Source organism: Electrona antarctica (assembly GCF_951216825.1).
Source record: "Electrona antarctica genome assembly, chromosome: 12".
Taxonomy (NCBI): Eukaryota; Metazoa; Chordata; class Actinopteri; order Myctophiformes; family Myctophidae; genus Electrona; species Electrona antarctica.
The window spans coordinates 36,188,986-36,212,346 of NC_136793.1; the positions used below are offsets into that span (position 1 = coordinate 36,188,986).

The 23,361-nt window shown below is 42.0% G+C and overlaps 1 protein-coding gene across 1 annotated transcript in view; it reads left to right on the forward strand.

Annotated features, from left to right (window-relative positions):
- Window positions 1-393: 393 nt before the first annotated feature.
- The window catches only part of tacr1a (tachykinin receptor 1a), a 32,399-nt gene continuing 9,431 nt past the window's right edge, over window positions 394-23,361 (forward strand). The window contains exons 1-2 of the mRNA XM_079515373.1: window positions 394-1,097; window positions 15,739-15,924. Of these exons, the coding sequence (XP_079371499.1) occupies window positions 694-1,097; window positions 15,739-15,924 (590 nt within the window). The 5' untranslated portion in view covers window positions 394-693. The remainder of the gene's footprint in view (window positions 1,098-15,738; window positions 15,925-23,361) is intronic.

Below are 23,361 nucleotides of genomic sequence, written 5' to 3' on the forward strand. Positions count from 1 at the left end.
AAATAATGAAATAAAATACAATAAAAGAAACTTAAGCAACATCATTAGCATGAGTAAAACTAAAACGTTTAGGGAAAAGCTTTCTTGTGTCTCTTATCGTTTGATATATAAAGTGAAACACATTTAGGGATAATTAATTTCATTTGGATTAGATATTAAGACACGTTTCTTTGTGCATGACAAACAATTTGGTGGAATAACTTGTCCGTTAAGTCCACTTAATTACCCGGGCTCGTGAAATATCTTATGAAATGAAACCCGTTGCGCGTACGCGCGCTCGCGTCCTGCTATGGCACGCTGCATAAGGTGGTGAAGAGAACAGCTCAGTAGTAGAAGAGAGGAGGGGAGCACAGAGGTATAGTATAGGAGCCGCAGAGGGAGTCGGGACAGACACAAGGTTCGCTCATAGAGATTTGTATGAAAGGCTTTTTGTAGATGGGTACCTTCTGCAACAAGAAAGGGGACTGCGCGCAAAGGACAACCCTAATTTTACGCACAATGGAAAGTTTGATAGACTTTGCAATGACATTTAAATGACAAAGCTGAATTCTTAGATTCACAATTTAAAGGGCGACACCGTCATATCGGATATTCCATGTCAGTGTTGCCATACAATTTCATACAATTTTTTTTTTTTTTTTACATTTTATTTATTTATCGACTAGCCGTGTTCTCACCTTGAACTACAACAACATGGATCCTTTATTCAATTCCACTGATATACCAAGTAACTGGACCAACGGCTCTGTCACCTATAACGAGACTGAACATTGGAACCCGTATGTGCAACCAGCCTGGAAAATTGCACTCTGGGCAATAGCCTACAGTTCTATAGTTCTTGTGTCTGTGGTAGGGAACATTGTGGTGATTTGGATCATTATCGCGCACAAAAGAATGCGAACAGTCACTAACTATTTTCTGTTGAACTTGGCGTTCGCCGAAGCGTCTATGGCTGCTTTCAACGCGGCCATCAACTTTATCTACGCCGTGCACAACGACTGGTACTTTGGACAACTGTATTGTCGCTTTCACAACTTCTTTCCCATCGCTGCTGTCTTTGCCAGTATCTACTCAATGACAGCGATAGCGTTGGACAGGTGCGTACAGCAATATTGTTTTTGCCCACTTATTGACCAGATCATTGTAGGCTGTGTGTGTGTGTGTGTGTGTGTGTGTGTGTGTGTGTGTGTGTGTGTTCTAAGACACACGTGTGTGTGTGTGTGTGTGTGTGTGTGTGTGTGTGTGTGTGTGTATGTGTGTGTGTGTGTGTGTGTGTGTGTGTGCCTGTGTGTGTGTGTGTGTGTGTGTGTGCCTGTGTGTGTGTGTGTGTGTGTGTGTGTGTGTGCCTGTGTGTGTGTGTGTGTGTGTGTGTGTGTGTGTGTGTGTGTGTGTGTGTGTGTGTGTGTGTGTGTGTGTGTGTGTGTGTGTGTGTGTGTGTGTGCGTGCGTGCGTGCGTGCGTGCGTGTTTGTGTGTGACAGTGTATGTGCATGTGAGGTTCAATGCACCTTTTAGTTGTATTCAAATCCTTCAGCACGTTTTAATACTGTATTTAAATGTGATTATATATGATTAAAATGATGATGATTATCTTGTTGATTGTAAAATGGTAGTAAGCTCTGCCTGTGGCTGTGCCTTCGTATTCCATTGCCTGTGTATAGTGTAACTCAATTGGTGTAGGCGGAGCAGCATTAGACCACCACTGGCATTCCCCATGTGCAGGCCAGTAGAGCACAGGATTAAATACAGCAACCTATCCTTTCTCTCTGTACTTCAATGGGTAGAGAATGGCATTGGCATTAAAGGTATAGCTGCATACTGAGAGCTCCCCGAACCGAAAAAAAGGTCTGACAGGCAAATAAAACAGTGAGCTTAGTACAGTCCCATGGTTTGCCCTGAACACACACAGCACCCGTGATATTATTTACCATCCTCAGTGGGGGGGGCGGGCTGGGTGTACCGATTGTGTCATGGATCTATATCAGCATGCATATCACATCTATTGAGCATGCTGAATAATGATGATATAGGGATAGGGAGCTGGCTAGATCTTCCCTGTTCCTCGATTTGAGGAGACGAAAGGTCCCTTTAGCCATGGGAGCCACAGCCCCACTTCCTTGGGTTCAAAAGGAAACCAAGTGGGAAACTGGACGCTCGCTCCCCAGGCTTTGGAGTTTCATCAGATTGGCCGGATTTGAACGACCTCTGCGTCTGCCGGTGTGTCCCTGGAGTGGGCGCGGCCTGACTCTGAGACTGTGGAGGTCTCTGAGGACATAATAACTGACCCTCTCACCTCTGTTAGAGCAACAGCACTGCTGGTCTCGGACAGGAACAAACTGCAGGTTGAAAAGACCCTCAGCTCTGAACTCAGTAGAATCTGCACCTGGCTCGCTGATAACAAACTATCCTTACACCTGGGAAAAACGGAATCCATTCTCTTCGGATCAAATAGTAATCTCAGCAAGGCAGATGGCTTCTTGGTTTAGTTAGAGTGGGTGACAATATTATCACACGAAAAGATGAAATGACCTACTTAGGTTCCATCCTGGAGGCTAATCTTTCCGGTGATAAAATGGCCACCAACGTAATCATAAAGGTCAGTCAAAGAACAAGATTCCTTTACAGGATCTCCTCACTGGTCAACAAAAACACCTTGAAGACCTTAACAGGAGCCCTCGTACAAGGTTTCTTCGACTATGCATGCACCTCTTGGTACCACAGCACCTCAAAGGCCCTAAGGCTCCAGACCTCCCAAAACAAACTGGTCAGGCTCCTACTTGGCCTCACCCCCCGAACCCACCTCACCCCTGCCCACTTTGACAGGCTGGAATGGCTTAGGGTCGACGACAGAGTACAGCATCTTGCAATGGGTCTGGTCCACAAGATTCGATACACCACCAAGATACCCATGTACCTGTCTAAATACTTCCTTAATGTTAACGAAGTCCACACCCACAACACCAGAGGGAGTGCAACAAACCATGTACAACCCAGATTCGGCACAAACAAGGGACTAAATTATTTTCGCTCCTATGCCACCAAAATGTGGGACGCCCTACCAACAGCCATTAAGACATGCGAATCCCTTGACTCCTTCAAAACCGCTCTCAAAGGGCACCTACGGACGGCTGCAATTCGAAACTGGCCCCCGTAAAATCGGAATCCCCCCCACACCCCTTTTCCCCTCACTGTATATGTTTCTTTTCCCTTTTTACCTCCTTTATGATGAATTCCTGTTCTGTTCTTTGGCTATATAGAAGTGTCTATTTGTACGTCTCTAAATGTTAAGATGAATTGAACAAGGTGGACCCTCTTGTAAACAAGTGTAATGCTTTATTGGGTCGTCCACTCACAGTTAACAGTCTTTGTATTGAGTTGTGCTTGAAATGTACTGTAATTCTGCAAACTGTTAATAAATATTTCAATCAATCAATCAATTTCAATCAATCAAACAGTGACCTACAGCGGACACACTCACCTGTTGAGTCTGTTGACACCTAACAGTACGTTTTAACAGCGTCGCTTGAATTTCATTGGCTATCGCCCAATCGCCCACTATCGCCGGGCGACATATCGGCCGACGTTCCTCCGCCCACTTTTCGACCATCGCCTGTTCGCCTGCTATCGTCTCTATCGCCAGTAGTTGCCGGGTCCCATTGACAAATAATGCACTTCCGGAAAATTCGCCTGGCTGTCGCCCGCTGTTAAAACGTACTGTAAGGGTGCCCGACGGACCCTGTTGGATATGTTCCAACATCTGGAATGGACTCAAACTCCAGGGGAAACTGGCTTGCCTTCCACATGCTGACCATTCTGTTTCCCATTCATTTCTTAGGAACACTGCTCTCAATGAGGACATTATCACCTTTACAGTAAAAGCCAGGTTACAGATCCTTCCCACCAAACTCAACCTTTCCCTCTGGTTTCCCTCCACCTCATTGCTTGCATCACACCACAGGGCTTGTTACAGAAACTATGTCACACATTCTGAATGGCTGTTATGCCTAAAGGGCTTTACATAGCACGCCACAAGTTAGTTGATCTCATAACAAAGGACATATCTAAATATTTTGCACCGTCTGTGAGAATGTATACAAACATTCCTGTGTCAAACCTTCCATGTTTCAACTCTGTACTGAAAATCCTGAAATGTTTGCACATCTCTCTACTAACACACCAGATGTTGTTGTGGTCAATGAAGAGAACAGATCAGTTTTAATTCTTGAAGTGGCCTGCACCTTTGATTCTAGCTTAGAGGAAGCCTTTATGACCAAAGTCATTAAATACCAGCTGCTCCTCCATACCATCGTAGAGCTAGGCTATAGGTGCAATCTACTTGTGTTTATCTTCGTCAGCCTAGGACATGTACAGTACACAGTTTGGTTGTAAGAGGCTTCCAAAAACTTGGGATGCCAAAAAACGCAGCTAAACGGCTTGCGAAATTCTGTGCAATCTCTTCCACTATCGGTAGCCGCCAAATATGGCAAGAGTGTGTGTGTGTGTGTGTGTGTGTGTGTGTGTGTGTGTGTGTGTGTAGCCAGCCAAACCAAACAAACCATGGCTGTTCTGCATGGTGTACTGTGGAATAGGGGTCATAGCAGCTCATGAGCGGTGCTTGTCAATTAGGATTAAATCCATTCCATCTGAGATAAACAGTATAGGTGATGTGTCTATACATTTCCATGCTAAAGTCACTGAAGTCTGTCTGTATAGAATAACATTTAAGATTAGTAATGAAATTGCAGTCTCAAGCTTTATGGTGTGTGTCATCTGCATCCCCTTCATTGTGAAAAGTAGTCTGTCAAAGCAGCTGCATTAATCATTCTGATGGCTTCATTTCACCATGCTGCTGAATTGAAAGCAGGTATATAATAAGTACTGCACACGTGTGTGTGTGTGTGTGTGTGTGTGTGTGTGTGTGTGTGTGTGTGTGTGTGTGTGTGTGTGTGTGTGTGTGTGTGTGTGTGTGTGTGCGTGCGCGTGCGTGCGTGCGTGCGTGCGTGTTTTTAGCAGCTGAAACCCTCTGAGTCAAGTGTTAAAAGCCTGTAATTCCTCTGCTCGCCTCTCTTCAATCTAGTGTTTTAATTTCAATTAGGCTACCCATGAGAGTTATAGGGGAAGAGAGAAATCATGAAAGAAAAAGAAACAGGTAAAATGCCTAAGTCGGCTTGTTTCTGAATTCAGATTTAAATGACAAATTGTCAGCGTAATTTATGGTATGGCCATGTACTCCACACAAGCAAGCCTTAAACATCATGTTGGGGGAGGGGGTACATGTCAGAAGCAATGGATCACCCTATAGTCTATAGTGACTGTTCTCTCTGCATTTGGAGAAGATGTCTTGTAACAACACTATGGCTACTAGGCTACTGTACTCATGATCCAGGGCTGACTCAGTTTGTTCGATGTTTGTCATAAGTTTGTTCGACGTCACTCGATCTGGACTCAGTGTGTAGGTTACACGGTATTGTTTGTAGTACAACCATAATATTTGGAAGTCAGTCATACCCAATTGGAATGGAATCTGAAAAATATAACTGATACATCTTGCTCATATGACTCTAGAGATACCGATTTGCGTGAGTTTGGGAATTTGCATGAGTAGGCCTAGTAGCAAAAAGTGGGTTTTGTAGGGTGGCGGTTCTTCCTTAGCCTATCTGGGAGTGTGTACTTTCATGGTGGCATTTTGTGCAAACTTTGAAAGACAATCTTACAGAAACATACAGTATACATCTTGATTACAAGAAATGTGTTTTGAAAAAAATGCTAAATGGGCGGAAATTGTGGATGGAGATTTTTTTTTCTTTTTCAATTTACTTTTTATTGCATTTTAAACAAACATACATGAAAAAGGAAATACTATTACAATACTAAGAAAAAAAACCAATATACAAATGTACACAAGGGGCGATATCTGCCTCTCTACTCCGTGATTGTTCCATTACTTTTATCATTACTTTTTTTGAATTATGTTTTATGTTTATTTTATTTGAATGTAAAATATCCCTTTAATATCTTTTTTAGTAAAGTCATTCCAAAGTAGACCTCCAGTGTTATTAGTGCAACACTCACGGAATGATAAACAAACAAATGGGTGTTGTGCAATTTGCAGCTCCATTCACGAAGATTAATGCATCTTTCCATTTAGTTTGGTGACATTATAGTGAGTATGTGTTAATGTCTTCAGAACAGAAAGGGTGATTAATCGATGGTGATTCTTGCCAGTTCCAGCTAGCCTGGGAAATGTCCACTCGATGTTCTGAGCTGCCGGTGCCACTGACATCAAGCCATGGGGTCCAGCTGTGTGAATCTCACTTTCAGTTATTTTTATTTGGCCTCTTCCCATAGTTTGTGTACTGTTGTAAGTGTACTGTACATGTTGTACATTCAGAACCAGCATAATGCTGTTAACATGAGTTAACTAGAAAGGTCGCAATTTTTCAAAATTGCAAAGTGTGGTTGCCGCAGTCGCTTACATAGGCCCCTCCCACTAATATTGCCAGCCAATTATAATGTCGCGTCACCCCTGTGATCATGTGTAAGTAATTCGGAGGGGATTTATGCCCCCAAAAATCATGTTTTTTGCGACAAACGGTTACATTTATCGCATTTGCGGCTCCCCCTATGGATGAAAATGGAATTGCTTTTGGCTTTTGGTTGACTGAACCACCCGCGACATTTGATTAAAATCTGGAGTTGATTGGACGTTTGGTTCGTGATTTGTGGCGTTTTTTGTAAAATAGGCCCCTCCCACTAACTTCGGAAGCCGATTCCGGCCGAACGATACGCACTATCAAAATTCCGCCTGTGGTGTTTTCATCGGAAAGGTCCAGAGATCATGTGTACCAATTTTTGTGAGATTTGGACAAAATCTGTAGGAGGAGGAGCAAAAAGTGTGTTTTGGAGAAAATTCAAAATGGCGTGGCCTATATGGGGAGATGCGTCATGACCCAAGGAAGCCAGGGAAAACGTTTTGATTTTACGACCTACGGTTCAAGAGTTATAAGCCAAAACGTAAAGTGGGCTGTTATAGCGCCACCATGAGGCCGACCGATATCATTATAAGTTAATTTATTTTAGTAATTATTATGAACCTACTCTCCAAGTTTTGTAACTATAGTCCTTACAGTCTCCGAGGAAAAAATATGTGATTTTTTGCATTTTCCCATTCATGTCAATGGGGAAATTTAATTCACTAATAAATTCATATCAATTAAACTATAGAACATTTCTCTTAACAAAATACAAGCACACCATTCCCGATGAAGCCGGTCAATTTGAGATATGGCTCAAGTGCGTGCTGCCAAAACTGTGGGAGGAGTTGTGCGTCAAAAAAAAGGTTACTCCTATGGAAGTATAAAGTGTTACAAGTACTATAGTACAAGTGTTACAAGTACTATAGTGTGGTTGCCCTTTGGGCAACCACACTAATTACACAACTTATTTTTGTGTCCCTTTTGACTGATACCTGTCCATTCAAACTCTGGATGGGCCCGCCCCAAAGTAATTAGCGCAGCCGCGCCCGGCAGCCGGCAAAAACTAGAGTTCTCAACAGGACCGAAAATTAAGGCCCGGCCCTACCTGGGCCCAAACTGGGCCCTAACTGAGCTGCCCGAGGCCCCACCTGGCCTTACTAATTAGCACAAGTTTTACACCCTACCCGGCCCAAAATGTCAATTAAAAACAAATCCATACATGGGCATTCCCAGACCTGTTGTTTCAGCGCGACCTCCCTCGCTCTTGAGGGCGAGGTCGCTTCTCCCCCTCAGTGCGTCTTACTGCCACTGGTATATAGGGTGTATACATCTGTATACTTTATTAATATTTGTTTGAGAGTGTCTTTATTGTGAAGGTATTCTATTGTACTTCTTTGTCGTATACAATATCTGCAACTTTTACTGCTGTGCTGTCTCTGGCGCCTGAATTTACCCCACGGGATCTATCTATCTAGATTGAGTCTAGATTTTAGACTAATGAAGTGAGCTGGGATTAGGTGAGTCCTGGGGTGCAAGTTGAGTAGCAGTCTCACATTTACTTTGGGAGGTCTGCTTTTTGTGGAACATTTTTGCAGAAGATGCTTGCAAACTAATAATAAAACCATTGAATCAATATTCTTGGTCAAATTGTTGATTTTCGTCATAAGCAGCTGTGAAATAAGTGGCTTACTCTTTACTAACATAGAGTGGTCATGGGTGATCAACACAACTCTAGGCTTAAAATACTAGTGTTTAAAATACTAATGCTTTGAAGTTGCAAAGATTTCTCGACTGACACAATCAAAATTGACACATTTGCAGTATGAGTGACAAATGAGCATTTGCTGGGTTGGGGTTCAGAGAAATGTATCCCCCGCAACAGGCACACAACATGACGTTCATATCCATGACTACGGCTCTCCATCTGGCTCGCTTGTCTCTGCTGCTCTTTGGATCAGTCCAGTGTGACCCACTGTTGGCAGAAAATGTCTCTCTGCAGTGCGGAGCATATTAATGAGAGCTAATGGGAGCTTCCTCCCCAACTCCCTCACCTGCATCACTCACTTTTCACCTCATCTCTGTACAATATCCATTAATTCATGAACCATTAGTTAAGAAGAAGATTATTCATCCCCCTCTCTTTGGTGATGGACAAAGTCCACTCAGAACTCAAAAATAGCTATAAATGGATGGATATGGAGAATTCTATCTTTGATGTGATGGATGAACTGCACTCAAAATTATGCGTGCTATTTTTTCTTTGTGTTGTAATTTATTATTTCTATGGACAATTCTTTTTTGAATATTGTACAGAAGAAGCCATTATTATATTATCAGCTTCTCTTCAAGTTTGAACTGGGTAAAAATAAATTGAGCAAGCAATTAATGAAAAGGGGAACTTTAATTGCATCAGTACACCAGGACTCACAGTTAAAGTATGTGTGCACACCTTTTTCTACACATTTCTTAGCTTGTCTCTGGAATGAATGACAATGATTGAGCAGGTTGGGCTTCAATATCTTTCTCAAGGACAGTTAAACAGACGAGGTGAATGAACCTTTGACCTTCTGTGAGATGGCCACTCTAAACTAGCCTAATTGTGATCATTCAGGGCCGTGGCACATTAATCACAGACACATGCACTCACACACGCATGCACACAAAGCGCACGCGAGAGAGAGAGAACATTAATTAAGGACACCAGGAGAGTACTCCATGCAAATTTCTCATACAGCATCGTCAGTGTTTAAGATGTTTTATTGTGAGAAATTAACACAGTTCTGTAATCACTTCCAGTAAAGTACAGGGATGATACTACTACACAGAAAAACAATGTATTCAGTGGTTATTCAGTGGTTCTTTTGGATGGTTGAGGTGCTACAGAGCACCACTTTCCTACTAAGAACCTGTATGGTTCTTTATTGCGTCTACTGGTTCTTCAACTTAGTTTAGTCACCTCGATTTGTACACTTTCAGAATTATATTAACACTCATGTGCACGTGCAAAGCCCACACACAACCTGTCACATTCCTCTTCTCCACACCATGCCATCCCCTTCCATCTGTTGATGGCCTATGTTATGCATTCGCCTGCAAACACAACAGTTATGGCCCCCATGAGAGACCGGTAAACCAGCGGAAACACACTGGTGATCAAATTACCGAGTCTTTGCTTTCAAACACAATTAACTTCACAGTGAGCCTTGAAGGTTGGCGTTCTCAAATGCAGTGGCACCAAGACCCCAACCCACCGCCTGCCCTCAACCCTAATCACTTATGTGTCTTCGGGGAAAGAAATATAATTAACAACTCCCCCCTGCAGTGCCTGCCTTTTATGCTGTTTATATCGAATTGTTCTTACTTACATTCACGGCACCAGTTACGGTGCTGTTTGTAGGATTATTGGAGCTGTATGTCACTTGTCCAATCATATGTCGTGGCTGCTGCTACAAAAAGAGAAGCTGCCATACTGAGATATTGAGCCACATATAAAACAATTTCTTACACAAAGACCCATTGGGGAGAGGGCGGGAGTGTGTGTGTATGTGTGTGTGTGTGTGTGTGTGTGTGTGTGTGTGTGTGTGTGTATGTGTGCATGCGAGCGTGCGTGCGTGCGTGCGTGCGTGCGTGCGTCGGAACTGTACATGCATGTTAAATAAAACCGAGCACGTTTTGTGCTCTGTGAAGCCTGTGGTAGATCTGCTATTTGCAATGAAGTTATTTAGTGTAGAGCGAAAACAGGAGGGGGCTAGTATAGAGTCCTTGGGAATCTGGTCAAGTATAGGATTTAAGTGGTTAAAAAGATATGAGTGCTACTTGTAGCGCAGATCTCCACCTGGGTTGCACCCAGGGCTGTGTCAGCCGTGGGGTGCAGCCACCAGATCATGAGGAAGCTATAAGGGCAGAACTATAAGGTGCTCTCTAAGGGCAGAACTGAAAGCACTTTTGAACTGAAAGCACTTTTGGTGGTCTCTCTATAGAGGCCCCATGTGATTCCAATGGGATGACTGGATATATGCTTGATAGGCTGATATATGAAATAGGCTGCCACGCCCACCCATTCTGTGAATCTAATATAACAGGCAATTTATGGAAACCCTGTTTAATGGTCATTGTCACATGACGCACGAGAGCATTACATTTTGTGCCTAATTTGGTGAAAACAAAATGACGTCTCTGACTGCAACAGTGCCATTAGTAGTATTCGAAGCATCCCATACAGAGGGTATGCACACGCATAAAGGGAATGGCAAATTGAATGGCAAAGTGAGTTTAACATCGTTTAATGCAATCAGATAGGACGTTTCTGTTTGGATGTACAGTATGGGCTGTCAAGGCCAGAAAGTAGTTTTTGCCACTCAGTAGGTGTTCCCGCATAATTTACGGGTATGATGATGATGTCACGCGCATACCCTATGGGTGGTGCTGCGTTGTTTAGAGGCCCCTCGATGTGTGATCAAAATCTGGGGCAGATCTGATACTGTGTTCAGGATTTGTGGAATATTTTGTTTACATCTAGTGTAACTGTATGCACTTGTATGCGGGTGGAAGTGGTTGCACTTGTGTCAAGCAACCTGTTGAGTGCAGCAGGTGTTTCAACCTGATGAGTGCAGCAGGTGTTTCATTGGTTTGATCTTGCCAGAAAATACAGTGAGTGACTCTGACTGACCTACCTACATCCAGGTACTTCTAGTAAAAGCAACGGGTTGCCAGTGCTTTTCACAAGAGAGGCTCAGCTTTGATGTTTCTCTCTGGCCACAGCTGCGTTTGGCTGAGTGCTCAATTTCAAAGCCTCCCTCCTCTAACCACTCCCACCCCGTATACAGTAATTACCGTAGAGTGAAAGTGTCGAATTAACACATTAATTAAGGTTATTAGAGGGATTAGGTTTTAATTTGAACAGACTTGATGAGGACAGCATTTGTCCAGGGAAATTGCTTGAAACACACAGCTGATGTACTGTCAATACAGTATTTCAGTAATATCTACAAACTGGACAAAATCTTGCACAGCTGTCATCCACATGTTGAGATGCTAAACTTTGAAACTTGAAAAATGTTAAATGATTGAGATGAGAATAACTGCTTTAAAAAACACCTTAAAATACAAAACAAGTAAATAAATAAGATAACCTGCAGATCTACTCTGCCAGTATTTTGCTCACTCAGTGAAATGATGTAACGTAGATGAAAAATATGGTATCACAGGATTGTAATTAAATCCAAAGTACTTGATTAAAGTTTAAGATATGATCAAAGCAAAAATAATTTCCGTACAGATTAGTATTTAGTCAAAACACTGGTGAAATAACTCCCACCTTGATATAGGCCTATATTAGATTTTAACTGATGGCTTATCAAACCTTATGGCAGACATGTTTCACCACATTGTCAGTAGAAAGCCTGCCTTGGTGATGGATGAGGTTTCTTAGCTATATGCAGTGATATTATGCAGCAATGCCATCCTGATTATGTGCATGATTATGACCATATAAATTGATTACTGAAAAACACGGACGGCAACAATCTGACTTGAATGCTGCAGTAGACATTTGCCTCATAACTTGATATTTTATAGCTTATTTCTTCTTTCCTTTTTTATTTTCCTTTATTCTTTACTCCAAGAGCCCACATTTAAAATTCTCCTCGCCCTTAGCTGTTCATGGAAATTAGAGCAATGTTTTGCTCCAGCTGTCGAGGACAGAGTACAGCAACACATTGGGGTGGATCATTTTCCTATGTTATCTTTTGTGTTCACCCCCTCTATGAAGTTATATTGTGTTGTTTATTATTATAGTAATCATGGCTATGGACTGTTTGTCACAGTCTCTCCAGCTCTAAACAGAAAATAAATGTTCTGGCCAAGACACCAATTTTATCCAATCAGGAGAGAGAACTCATACAGGATAAACACGTGGAATTGCAAGTGATGAGATAAAGAAATGAGCAGACAAGATTGGCACAATATAAAATTTATGTTGACAAATGGGTACTCTCTCCTGATTGGATGAAATTGGCAACGCCGTTGAAAACATGTTTTCTGTTTATAAATAGCTGGAGGGATGGAGAGACCCCTATTACTGAACATGAACACTATACAGTAGCAATATACAATCAGAATATATAACTTTTTAACGAAAAAGCTTTTGTCTTACGCTAACCATATCACTTACACTACCAAAGTCAAGTGTAATTACATAGCACATTTCATACAGCAGGTGTAGACTCATATGGGCCTCTTTCACAAAGCTCACCTTAAATTAGTACTACTAGACCTTACCCGTTCTGAATATATAAACACCAAATTATGTACAGTGTGGGTAATGTGATATAATAGATCACATTACTGATTGGGAGGGAATTGGCCTGTCTCGCTATAGCGCACTTAGGCTACGCTATCGCAAACATAGCGGATTTATCCCCCAAAAAGCATGTTTTTGCAATAAACGTTTTAAAATTCTGCATTTGCGGGGCCCCCTATGGATGAAAATGGAATTGCTTTGGGCTCTCCGTTGGTTAAACCACCCTCGACATGTAAATTAAATTTGGGGTGGATTGGACATTCCGTTGGTGATTTGTGTCATTTGTTGTAAAACAGGCCCCTCCCACTAACTTTGGACACCGATTACACCGAACGATACGGACTATGAAAATTCTGCCCGTGGTGTTTTAATTTTAAGTGGATGGGTAATTTGAATGCACTAATAAATTAATTATTAATCAATAATTTGTTAAAGTGAAAAAAGGGCTTCGTTAAGACCTCCGTAATATTATGGTCAATGCCTGTGTGAAAAGTCGGAGCGATTGGTGCAGGCAGTGAGGAGCTACGACAGTGTGTGACAGTGTGCGACAGTGTGCGTGTGTTCGTGCTTGTGTCAGAATCAACTTTAATGTGACGTACATTATTGCAGGTGTAAAATAGTGGGTAAAAATATGTCTTTGTGTAGCCCTCAACGTTGCATGTACAGGGAAGGAACAGTCAAATCAAATACACAAAGTCCAGTATGCAAGTTTCAGGCTAATCCAACAAATATTTACTCGTTTGTCAAACATGTTTTGTAATACGTTTTCACTGTAAGTGTTTATGTAACACAATTCTTCAAACTCTTTCCTAATCCTTTATTATTTCTGACACAAGCTCTCCCTAGACAAAAGCACCAGATATACATGAATAATGCATATAGGCAGAGAAAGAAAATAGAGAAAACTAGAACTTTTGAAGTGCACTGTTGCACTCTGTATTTGTTTTTATTTCTGTAAAGCACTTTGAATTGCCTTGTGTATGAAAGGTGCTATATAAATAAAATTGCCTTGCCTTGCCTTGCCACTCTGTCGAGTACCTACTTGGTGTTGCACACAAGTAGGCCTACTAGTGCACAAGCAGAGCGTGCAAGTACTGTCGACCGCTACGAACTTTCAAATCTCAGCCTCTCTGAAGTAACGGTTTCAATATTGAATTATTAGGTTTAGCTATGTGCTACGTACCTAGTTTTTGGAGGTAAAACAATAGTATTTCAATAGTATCCAGTAGTCCTCCTGGATCTTCCGATCCAGGAGGACCAACTATTTCCTGGGAGCATGACACCAATTTCTCGCCACGAAAGTCTGCTATATTGAGTCTATATTTGAACTCAGGAAATTCTCTTCTACATTTCTCACAGCGGTAATTTCCATTCTTACGGTCAACAATCTTGGGTATAATCTTGGGTATAATTATACCCTGTACCAGGGTATAACTGGTATAACTGGTGACGTAATAAAGATATGTTTCAGTGTCGGTATGTATATGTAATTTGTAAGTTGATTAGCGGTATACTGTGGTTACTTGGGTCATTTGATGCGTATGTCCCGTAGCAGCATATACCGTGATGAAGATATGTGCCAATGCCAGGGTATAACTGGCTCCCAATGGTGACGTAATAAAGATATGTTTCAGTGTTGGTATATATATATGTAATTTGTAAGTTGATTAGCGGTATACTGTGGTTACTTGGGTCGTTTGATGCGTATGTCCCGTAGCAGCATATGACGTGATGAAGATATGACATGATTAAAGGACATGCCTCTATGTATATGTAATTTGTGAGTTGATTAGTGGTATACTGTGGTTACTCGGGTCGTTTGATGCGTATGTTCCGTGGCAGCGTATGACGTAATAATTACTTGTGCTTGATATGGCAGTGGTGTCAGATTACATACATGTATACATAGGGGCATTACCTTTAATCCACCCGACACTGAAACATATCATCATTACGTCACCATCGAAAAACCAATTATACCCTGGCATTGGTACATATCTTCATCACGTCATATGCTGGTATACGGGACATACGCATCATAGCACCTGACGAAAAACTACTTGCACGGTCTGCTTGCGTATGTCCCGTGGCAGCGTATGACGTAATGATTACTTGTGCTTGATATGGCAGTGGTGTCAGATTACATACATGTATACATAGGGGCATTACCTTTAATCCACCCGACACTGAAACATATCATCATTACGTCACCATCGACAACCAATTATACCCTGGCATTGGTACATATCTTCATCACGTCATATGCTGGTACGCGACATGCTGCTACGGGACATATACGCACCTGTAGCACCTGACGAAAAACATTACTGCACGCTCTGCTTGCGCAAGTAATGAATAGTAAATGCTCCATTTATATAGTGCTTTTATCCAAAGCGCTTTACATAGATTGTGCATTACATTCACCCATTCACATTTCACACACACATTCATAGACCGATGGCAGAGGAAATGCAAGGCACCAACCTGCACATCGGGAGCAATTTGGGGTTCAGAGTCTTGCTCAAGGACACTTCAACACTAACTTTGGGGGAGCCCGCAGGATCGAACTGGCATCTACTGGCCACTCTACCCCTGAGCAACTGCTGCCCCAGAGAAGAAAGGAATAACAATAACAACACATATTTGCTTATTTGTAAAACATGTTTTGTCATATTATGTAATGTGATGTATTCACATGTGTTTAGGTAAAAATATTCCTGAAACCTCTTTCCTAATCCTTTATACTTTATCTTCTCCCTGCTCCTTTTCTTTTTCTGGTATGGAATATGTAAAAAAATAAATACAAAGTAAAAATGAATATGATCATGTAAAACCATAACTGAAATGAAATAAATATGAAATGAAATGACAGAAGCACTTGCTGCTTGCTGGACAGAAGCAGCAGCCACATGAATAATGCATAGAACAATCTCCCCTCATGCATGCGTGTGTGTGCCTTGCAGGTACATGGCGATCATCCACCCGCTGCAGCAGCGCATGTCGTCCACAGAGACCAGGGTGGTAGTGGGTGTTATCTGGGTGCTAGCACTGCTCCTGGCTTTCCCTCAGTTCTACTACTCCACCACCGACCTGTTCCCCCCCCGGCAGCTCTGCTACATCGAATGGCCCAACCACCTCTTCCAAAAGATGTGAGTTCCTTTATCTGCCTTGACTCGCTGTCTCTCAGAATTTCTTCTCTGTCGTAGAGAGAGAGGTACTGACTTCCTACACAGTAAAACCCTGGTGTGAATTAATCAGTTTGTGACAAGTGGAGCCAAATGGAGCCTAAATTAGGGCAGTATTATGCGTGTCTTAAGTACCAGGTCTTATTACTTAATTTAAGACCTGGAGGCGTGATCAATGCCATTTGGCCACTCACGCCTCCAGGTCTTAAGTTAAGTCATAAGACCTGGTACTTAAGACACGCATAATACTGTTAATACTGTGCTATATCCAACTGACTCAAGCACTCTCTCCATCCCTCTTCCTCTCTGCCTCTCCCATCTCTCGCTGCCTGTTTCTCTCCATCTTTCTTCCATTAAGATGTGAGAACTATCTCCCTGTGAATGTGTATTTGTGGTTGAAAAATTCAACAGCTATTTAGCCGAATTCTTCAACAAGAGCTGTTAATTACTGCTAAATTGAGAGTACAAATGCTGGTGTGTGGGTGGCACTGGTATTCAATGTAAATGAGAGACACACTGTGAAAAGGAGGGAGGGTGTTTTGCTTTGTTCGTTGAATACATTTAAGTAACATTGTGGTTCTTTTGTTTTACTCTGAAAGACAAAGCCACTGCTTCAGGGATAAGCCCCAGAAAGAGGTTTCATTCACTCCTCTATGTGCTGTGCTGTATACCCACCAATCCCCACTTTCCACCCCTGAATATACTGAACTGTTTTCATTTTATGTTGTTGACCTGATTTGGTAATTATTTTCACAATAGATTCACACACTGATTCACTAATGTATCTGCCATTAAGGGGGTATTAAGGTTTAAGGCTATAGGTTAAGTTTCGTTTTTCAACGGGCAGGAGGATAAGAAGCATTATCTGTTTCATGCACACAGCAAAAATTAATAGCATTTCTGTGAGCACATTTATCAATGTAATGGTAATTAACCGTAGCCCATTAATTACCAGCAAACACTGTGCTTCCTTAATCCTTAATTTAGTGGTACACAAAAGGTCGAAACAGAAAGTCAAATGCATTTCCTTCTCTTTTTTTCTTCTTTTTTTAACTTGTGTACGTGAGTACACAAGTTTCCACTTTCTTAATTACTTCTTCAAATCTGTAAATACAAAAATGTCCCATATAGTCTCGATGGTTGTACTGCACATTCAAGAGACAGTTCTTGCACATCCAGTTTGTATCCGGGTCCGGCTCAAATAGAAGGTCTACTTTCTACCTATAAATGCACATCATCTCTGTGGATCCGTGTGTCCCGCTTATACGTGGAGAATGAATTGTCTGACCCATCAACTTCAAACTTGGGGTGTTTATCATAGATAGAGGACCCGAGGCAGTCATTAGATTCACACTATGGACTCCGGTGGACCACTTGGCAGATGTTGTGGTAGTGTGAATGCTGCGTACCGTTCCCGGGAGCGGGATGACCCAACTGTTCCCGAGACCACATGGAGGTAGTCTCGGGACCGATTGAACTGTATTCTGATACGGATCGATGCAACGTGAAAGCATTGTGTTGAATGAAGTGTACTCGGGTGCGGAAGAATCATGGCCAGCGGGAACCAGGCAATCGTATTTGGGAACAGTTTGAATCAAACGGACCCAGTGTGAACTGATTGAGAAGTCAATCAGATCGGCTGGCTGGCTGGCTGGCTGGCTGGCTGGCTGGCTGGCTGGCTGCCTGTCTGTCTGTCTGTCTGTCTGTCTGTCTGTAAGTCTGTCTGTCTGTCTGTCTGTCTGTCTGTCTGTCTGTCTGTCTGTCTGTCTGTCTGTCTGTCTGTCTGTAAGTAAGTAAAGCCTGGTTTAAATTTGTATTTCAGTTAACTAAAATGTTTTTCCAATTCTAGTTTGAGTTATTTCGGTAGTTTTAGTTAACTAATAACCCTGGTCTGCACACTCTTAATATGGTCCCATTGTTTACTGCAAAGTTTCAATCACGTCTGGATCATCCACTGAATCATCATTCAGAGCCATGATTGAAACATAGGATTTGCAATAAACATTGAGGTCAAATGACTATACTGTGCAGACTTTATTGTTAATGTTCTCTGTACTGCATGTGTACCATTCTCATTACTTGCTTACCTAATGTTATGTTCTGTCTACTGTGCTTATGATTGTATGTATTGCCGGATTTATGTGTGCCTTTCTGTGCTAACCACTTTTCATACTCTGTGTGTGAGTGCATGCGTGCGTGGGTCTGTATGTGCGTGTGTGTAGTATGCATTTATTTCTGAGTAGCTTTGTGTACTCTGAGCCATCTGTGGGTGCATGCACTTGTTTATCTGCCATGCTCGCACTATTACTCAAACAGATAAACAGAAACATTACAGTGTGCCGGGGTGGCCTGCACTCCTGAATACCGTGATGTCTGTCTGTCTGTACGTGGTATGTGACCAGACCCACATTCACACTGCATTTAATGGGTGTTTTTCTGACCCAGAGGCATTACCGCTCCAGAGGCACATCTGGCATGGCATCGAGACCTCAGTGTGTGACTCCAGAGAAGATTACACCAACACTCACTCACAGCATATTTCCCCACTTCTTTTTTGTAAAGGATATTCTTTTGGCTTTTTCTGCCTTTATTGATAGGTTGAAAGAAATCTTTTAAGACACGCGGCAAAGGCCATCGGGAGGCACCATTTTAAATGGTAGTATGATAGTTTGATATGATATTAAAAGTAAGCAGGATTTTATTATGGATTGTGTGCGTTTCTCAACCGTTAACCAGTTTAGTGTTTTAAAGTGCTCAGTCAGAATCCAAATGTGCATGCCGACTAACTTTGAGTTTTTGAGGGGCTAGCGCCCCTCAAAAACAGTATAGGTACAGTATAGTGAAGAGTATAGAAAACGAAGTTCAAAAGAAATATTAAAATTGCCTAGAGTGTGTGTGATGTTGGCCGAGCGGCCAAGGCTCCAAAAAGACAAGGAGAGAGTCCAATAATTCCCTTTTAGGGTTTTTATTCCCCTTTCCAGTCCAGTGAAGATTATAATACAGTGTAGCCTTGGCAAAGACAAAGACAAAAAACAAGACTTTGCCAAAATAACATTTGTACAAACATAAACACACTTGAAGTCGAAGACAACACTAAGGAACAACAGCTAAACCTACAAGAAGCTGTAACAGGCCATACCCTTACTTTCCAAAGGGCCCTCACAGCTCTCACAGGCTGTTACCTGTGTGTCAACCAAGGTCTTACTAACACTCATCACCTGCAGGCTCCCTTTTTTAAGGAGTGAGACATACCAAACCACATCACAGCAATTGGCAATTCAATTAACTCACAATAAGCAAACCAAAGGCCAATGAGTTAACACACCATTACTGAAAGTTTTACCATTAACTTAAACATGAATTTGTTACCAATAGCCTCATCCCTGTACACACAAACTCGCACGCACGCACGCACGCACGCACGCACGCACGCACGCACGCACGCACGCACGCACGCACACATGCACATGCACATTGCACATGCAGTCATATTTTGGAAAATCACAGTCAGGGTAGACAAGTGAGCACACCCTGTCCCTTGTGATGATCCTTGTACTCTAAATTGGGCTCTATGTGCGCAGTCAGTGCCAGTAACACAGTGTGTGGCAGGGTGTCATGTTACCTCCTACTACTGCGGTGCTGACTGATCAGCTGCAAAGGGGAATAAAACAAAACAGGTCCAACTTACAAACAGATATCTACATGTACTGTACATGAATCTACACTGACATAGACCATTATTGAACAATATGGAATACACAGAATCAGCTTTAATGTCACATCACTTGTTTACAGGTGGACATGGGTGACTTAATTTATTCTTGTGTGCACGCCATCAATTTCATGAGAAGAGAGAGGATATATATGCAGGTGTGACATGTTATTTTACACATAATCACAGCATACATACATATGGAAACAAGAATTAGAATCAATAGTTTCAATACTGTTTTATTTGTCATTCACTCGGGTAACAAGCTGCAAAATATTGGTGCAGCAAACAAAACTCACAATAAAATATTCTGTAAAAGTAGCTTTAAGCAGAAATATCCCTTAGCAGCAGTGGGGGATGTGCAATGGGAATGTTTATAATTACGGGTTGATAACATTATGGTCAATTAAACGTAAACAGTCATTATCAAGGAACAAAAACACCACATGGAGCTTTTGTCTTTACACCTGTAATGGACTGGCCAGTGGGTGGCACGTGGCAGCCTTTTAGCTGAGCTAATGAGCCTGAACTAAACTATATGACTCTAAGGGTATTCTAAATCAGAGCATACAATAAATAGTGCATGCAATAAATACATAAACAAACATATACCTAAATACTTAAACCAACATCAACAAAACTAACAATACCAACTGCACTATATATTGAAGCTTCAGTGATGTATCCTGGGGTCTTCGGATGTTTTCGGTCTTTCAACATCAGACACCCTCGTCCAGCCCCAGGCGACCCAGCCAGGACTGATCAGGTCCTGGCTTGTGTCTAAGTAGCTTTTGTGGTCCATGGATCTCCCCGCTTGATCCACAGCTATCTCGACGCGTCTGTGATGTTTTTAATGGCTCTTCTGCTGTGCAGTCGTTTCACTCCCAATATGCTGTGCAAATAATCAATATTTCAATCAGGTTACAATGTGCAAAAAATGGATAACAGAGGACTTCTTTGTTACAGTCACACATTCACAGAAACTATGACAGAGTGAGTAAGGTGAAGAGACATGCCCAAAACAGGGACGTCGGGTTGAATACATTTGAATACATTTGTATCCATTTTGAACTTTTCTCTCCTTTAAATTGACCCCCTTCTGTACTGTATGTATTTTATTTCTTTCTATTTTTAAGAAGCTCCCCTAACCAGGGCCAGGGGACCATCTCCATCATCTCCATCATCTCCATCAGGTCAGGCCCTGCTAGTGACCCTGGGGATGCCTGGAGAGCAGTGGTTTATTGTTTATTGTTTATATGGATCCCCATTAGTCACCACCACAGTGAAAACTATTCTTCCCGCAGGGTCTTCACAAAAGAAGACATTAAAACAAAGGAAAAATAAAGAATAAAGATTAAATCAAATGGAAATATAGCCACGATAGCCACATAACGGGGGCCATGCAATATGCGCTATAAGGAACAGAAACATAAAAGACAGAATTTGAGTAAGTAAGGCCATGCAATTAAAACATGAGCATTGGAAGCAGCTGAGCAAAGTGCTGAGGGATTGTGGATATTGTAGTCTATCTCTTTAACTTTTTCTCTGCTATCTACGATTATAATCGTAGCCCTAGGCTAAGGTACTAAAGGTGCTAACTACGTACATGTTCGTAGACAACTTCCATATATGAAAGCGGCGACCGTCAATTTACCTTTTAGCATTGCTCCGGTTGCTATGGAGAGCCTCCGTCTTCACCAGCTATGGGATTTTTAAATCCAGCTCCATTGAGCCTCCATTATAACAGGATTTTCAAAGCCTTGTATATCTAAAGCTTCGAGCGCTGTCCATGGTGAGCTGTCGCGCATCCCGACGATCGTAAACTGAATAACCCGGAAATGAAACAAGGATCGTGATAGCGGACGGGTGGCACAGGTTAGGTGTCCTTATGCTACCACCTAGTGGGCAATAATGGAGTTCATGTTGCCAATGTTGCCAGTTTTCTAGACCACTGTTTCGCAAATACTGGGTCGGGACCCATTTGTGGATCACGGATCAGTTTTTATGGGTCATGACCCTAAAAATCCCATTTTATTTTTCTACAAATATTTAAAATGTTTTTCTATAATAAAAAATACATACAATAAATTCAAACAAACCTAAGATATTCCATAAATAAAAAAATATTAAAAAGTAGTTAAAATAGCGGATATACAAGCTCGCAACGTGTCATGAAGTGTTGCATTGTGCGCTTGTAGATCTGCTATTTTCTCTAGTTTTTGGTCCCGGGCAAACCTCTAATCTCGCTTTTGGGTCTCAACCTGAAAAGTTTAGGAACAACTGGTCTAACAACATACATAGTATTCTAATTAGGCTCATGCATTTTATCACTTAGCGATAGAATGTGGTCAGTACGACTTCATTTTCCGAGTGGATGTGAGAGACAATTGCACACAATTGCGCAATCACGTTCGCACGTTCGCAAGCATCTATAGTATAGCATGTGCATACACGCACACACACACACACACACACACACACACACACACACACACACACACACACACACACACACACACACACACACACACACACACACACACACACACACACACACACACACACACACACACAGACAGGGGGGGGGCGAAAACATAGACTTTGCCTCCGGCCTGGTGAAAACAAGGAAATATATGGATATACAAGCTTTCTGCATGTTTCCAATCAAACACTGGCACACTTCACACTCTGGAAGCTGTGCCAGTTAATGAAATGACTTGGTAGATTGCAACCATTTCATATGGTTGGACACAGCTGTTTGGGAGGAAATGGAATCTGTTGCAGTCTTTGAATCAAGTGGTAAACTAAGGTTTCGTATACATGTTGCGCAAAATATGCAGACTATCTTTCTCTTCTCTACTCTCTGTTATCCCGAGTCCCTTGGTCTTGATTGGACCAATAATGTGTTGACTAAATGTCTGAGCCTGAAAAGAACTTCATTAGACAAAGATATGTTTATGGATGTGCAGTTTTACTGTCATCTGTTCATTTAAAATTCCCCAAGGACAGTGAGTTTGCATAAGTGTGTTCATCTATTTGTCTGTGTGTGGTGGGGTTAACAGAACCAGGGACATTCATTTTCTATTCTGGGGGACTGAGTGCTTTCAACCGAGTAGTGATTTCAGCAAATTGAAATGCTTTTTCCAAGCCAGAATGTAATATAAAATCTAGCCACAGAACCCTCACCAGATTGTGTGTGTATTGTCTTCTGTGCATGCGTAGTGTGCATGCATGTGCTTTCTATAGTATAGCATGTGCATTCTCTCACAACTCGCACGCACGCACGCACGCACGCACGCACGCACGCACGCACGCACACACGCGCGCGCGCATGCACGCACGCACAAAATATCTCTGGCAGTTCACATCACAGACAATGCTGTCTCGCTCTGTCTGGACCCTGACAAAAATGTTACCAATAGCCTCATCCCTGTACACACAAACCCCGTTTTGCTTATGACAGGGGCTTTAGAAAAGATGTCTGGAAAATATCACAGATGTTTTAAGCTCAGAAAGGAGTCGCAGAGAACTTGGAATGGAAAGAGTGACCTATTTTTCATGTGGCCCTCTTGTTTGGAGAGCTGTTGCATTTGTTTCATCTCGAGAAAGGTATCAGAGGTTGAACAAACCAAGCCAGGCAACCCATTTTGTTCCACATCTCATATGCTTCAACACAGGTTATTTTTTGT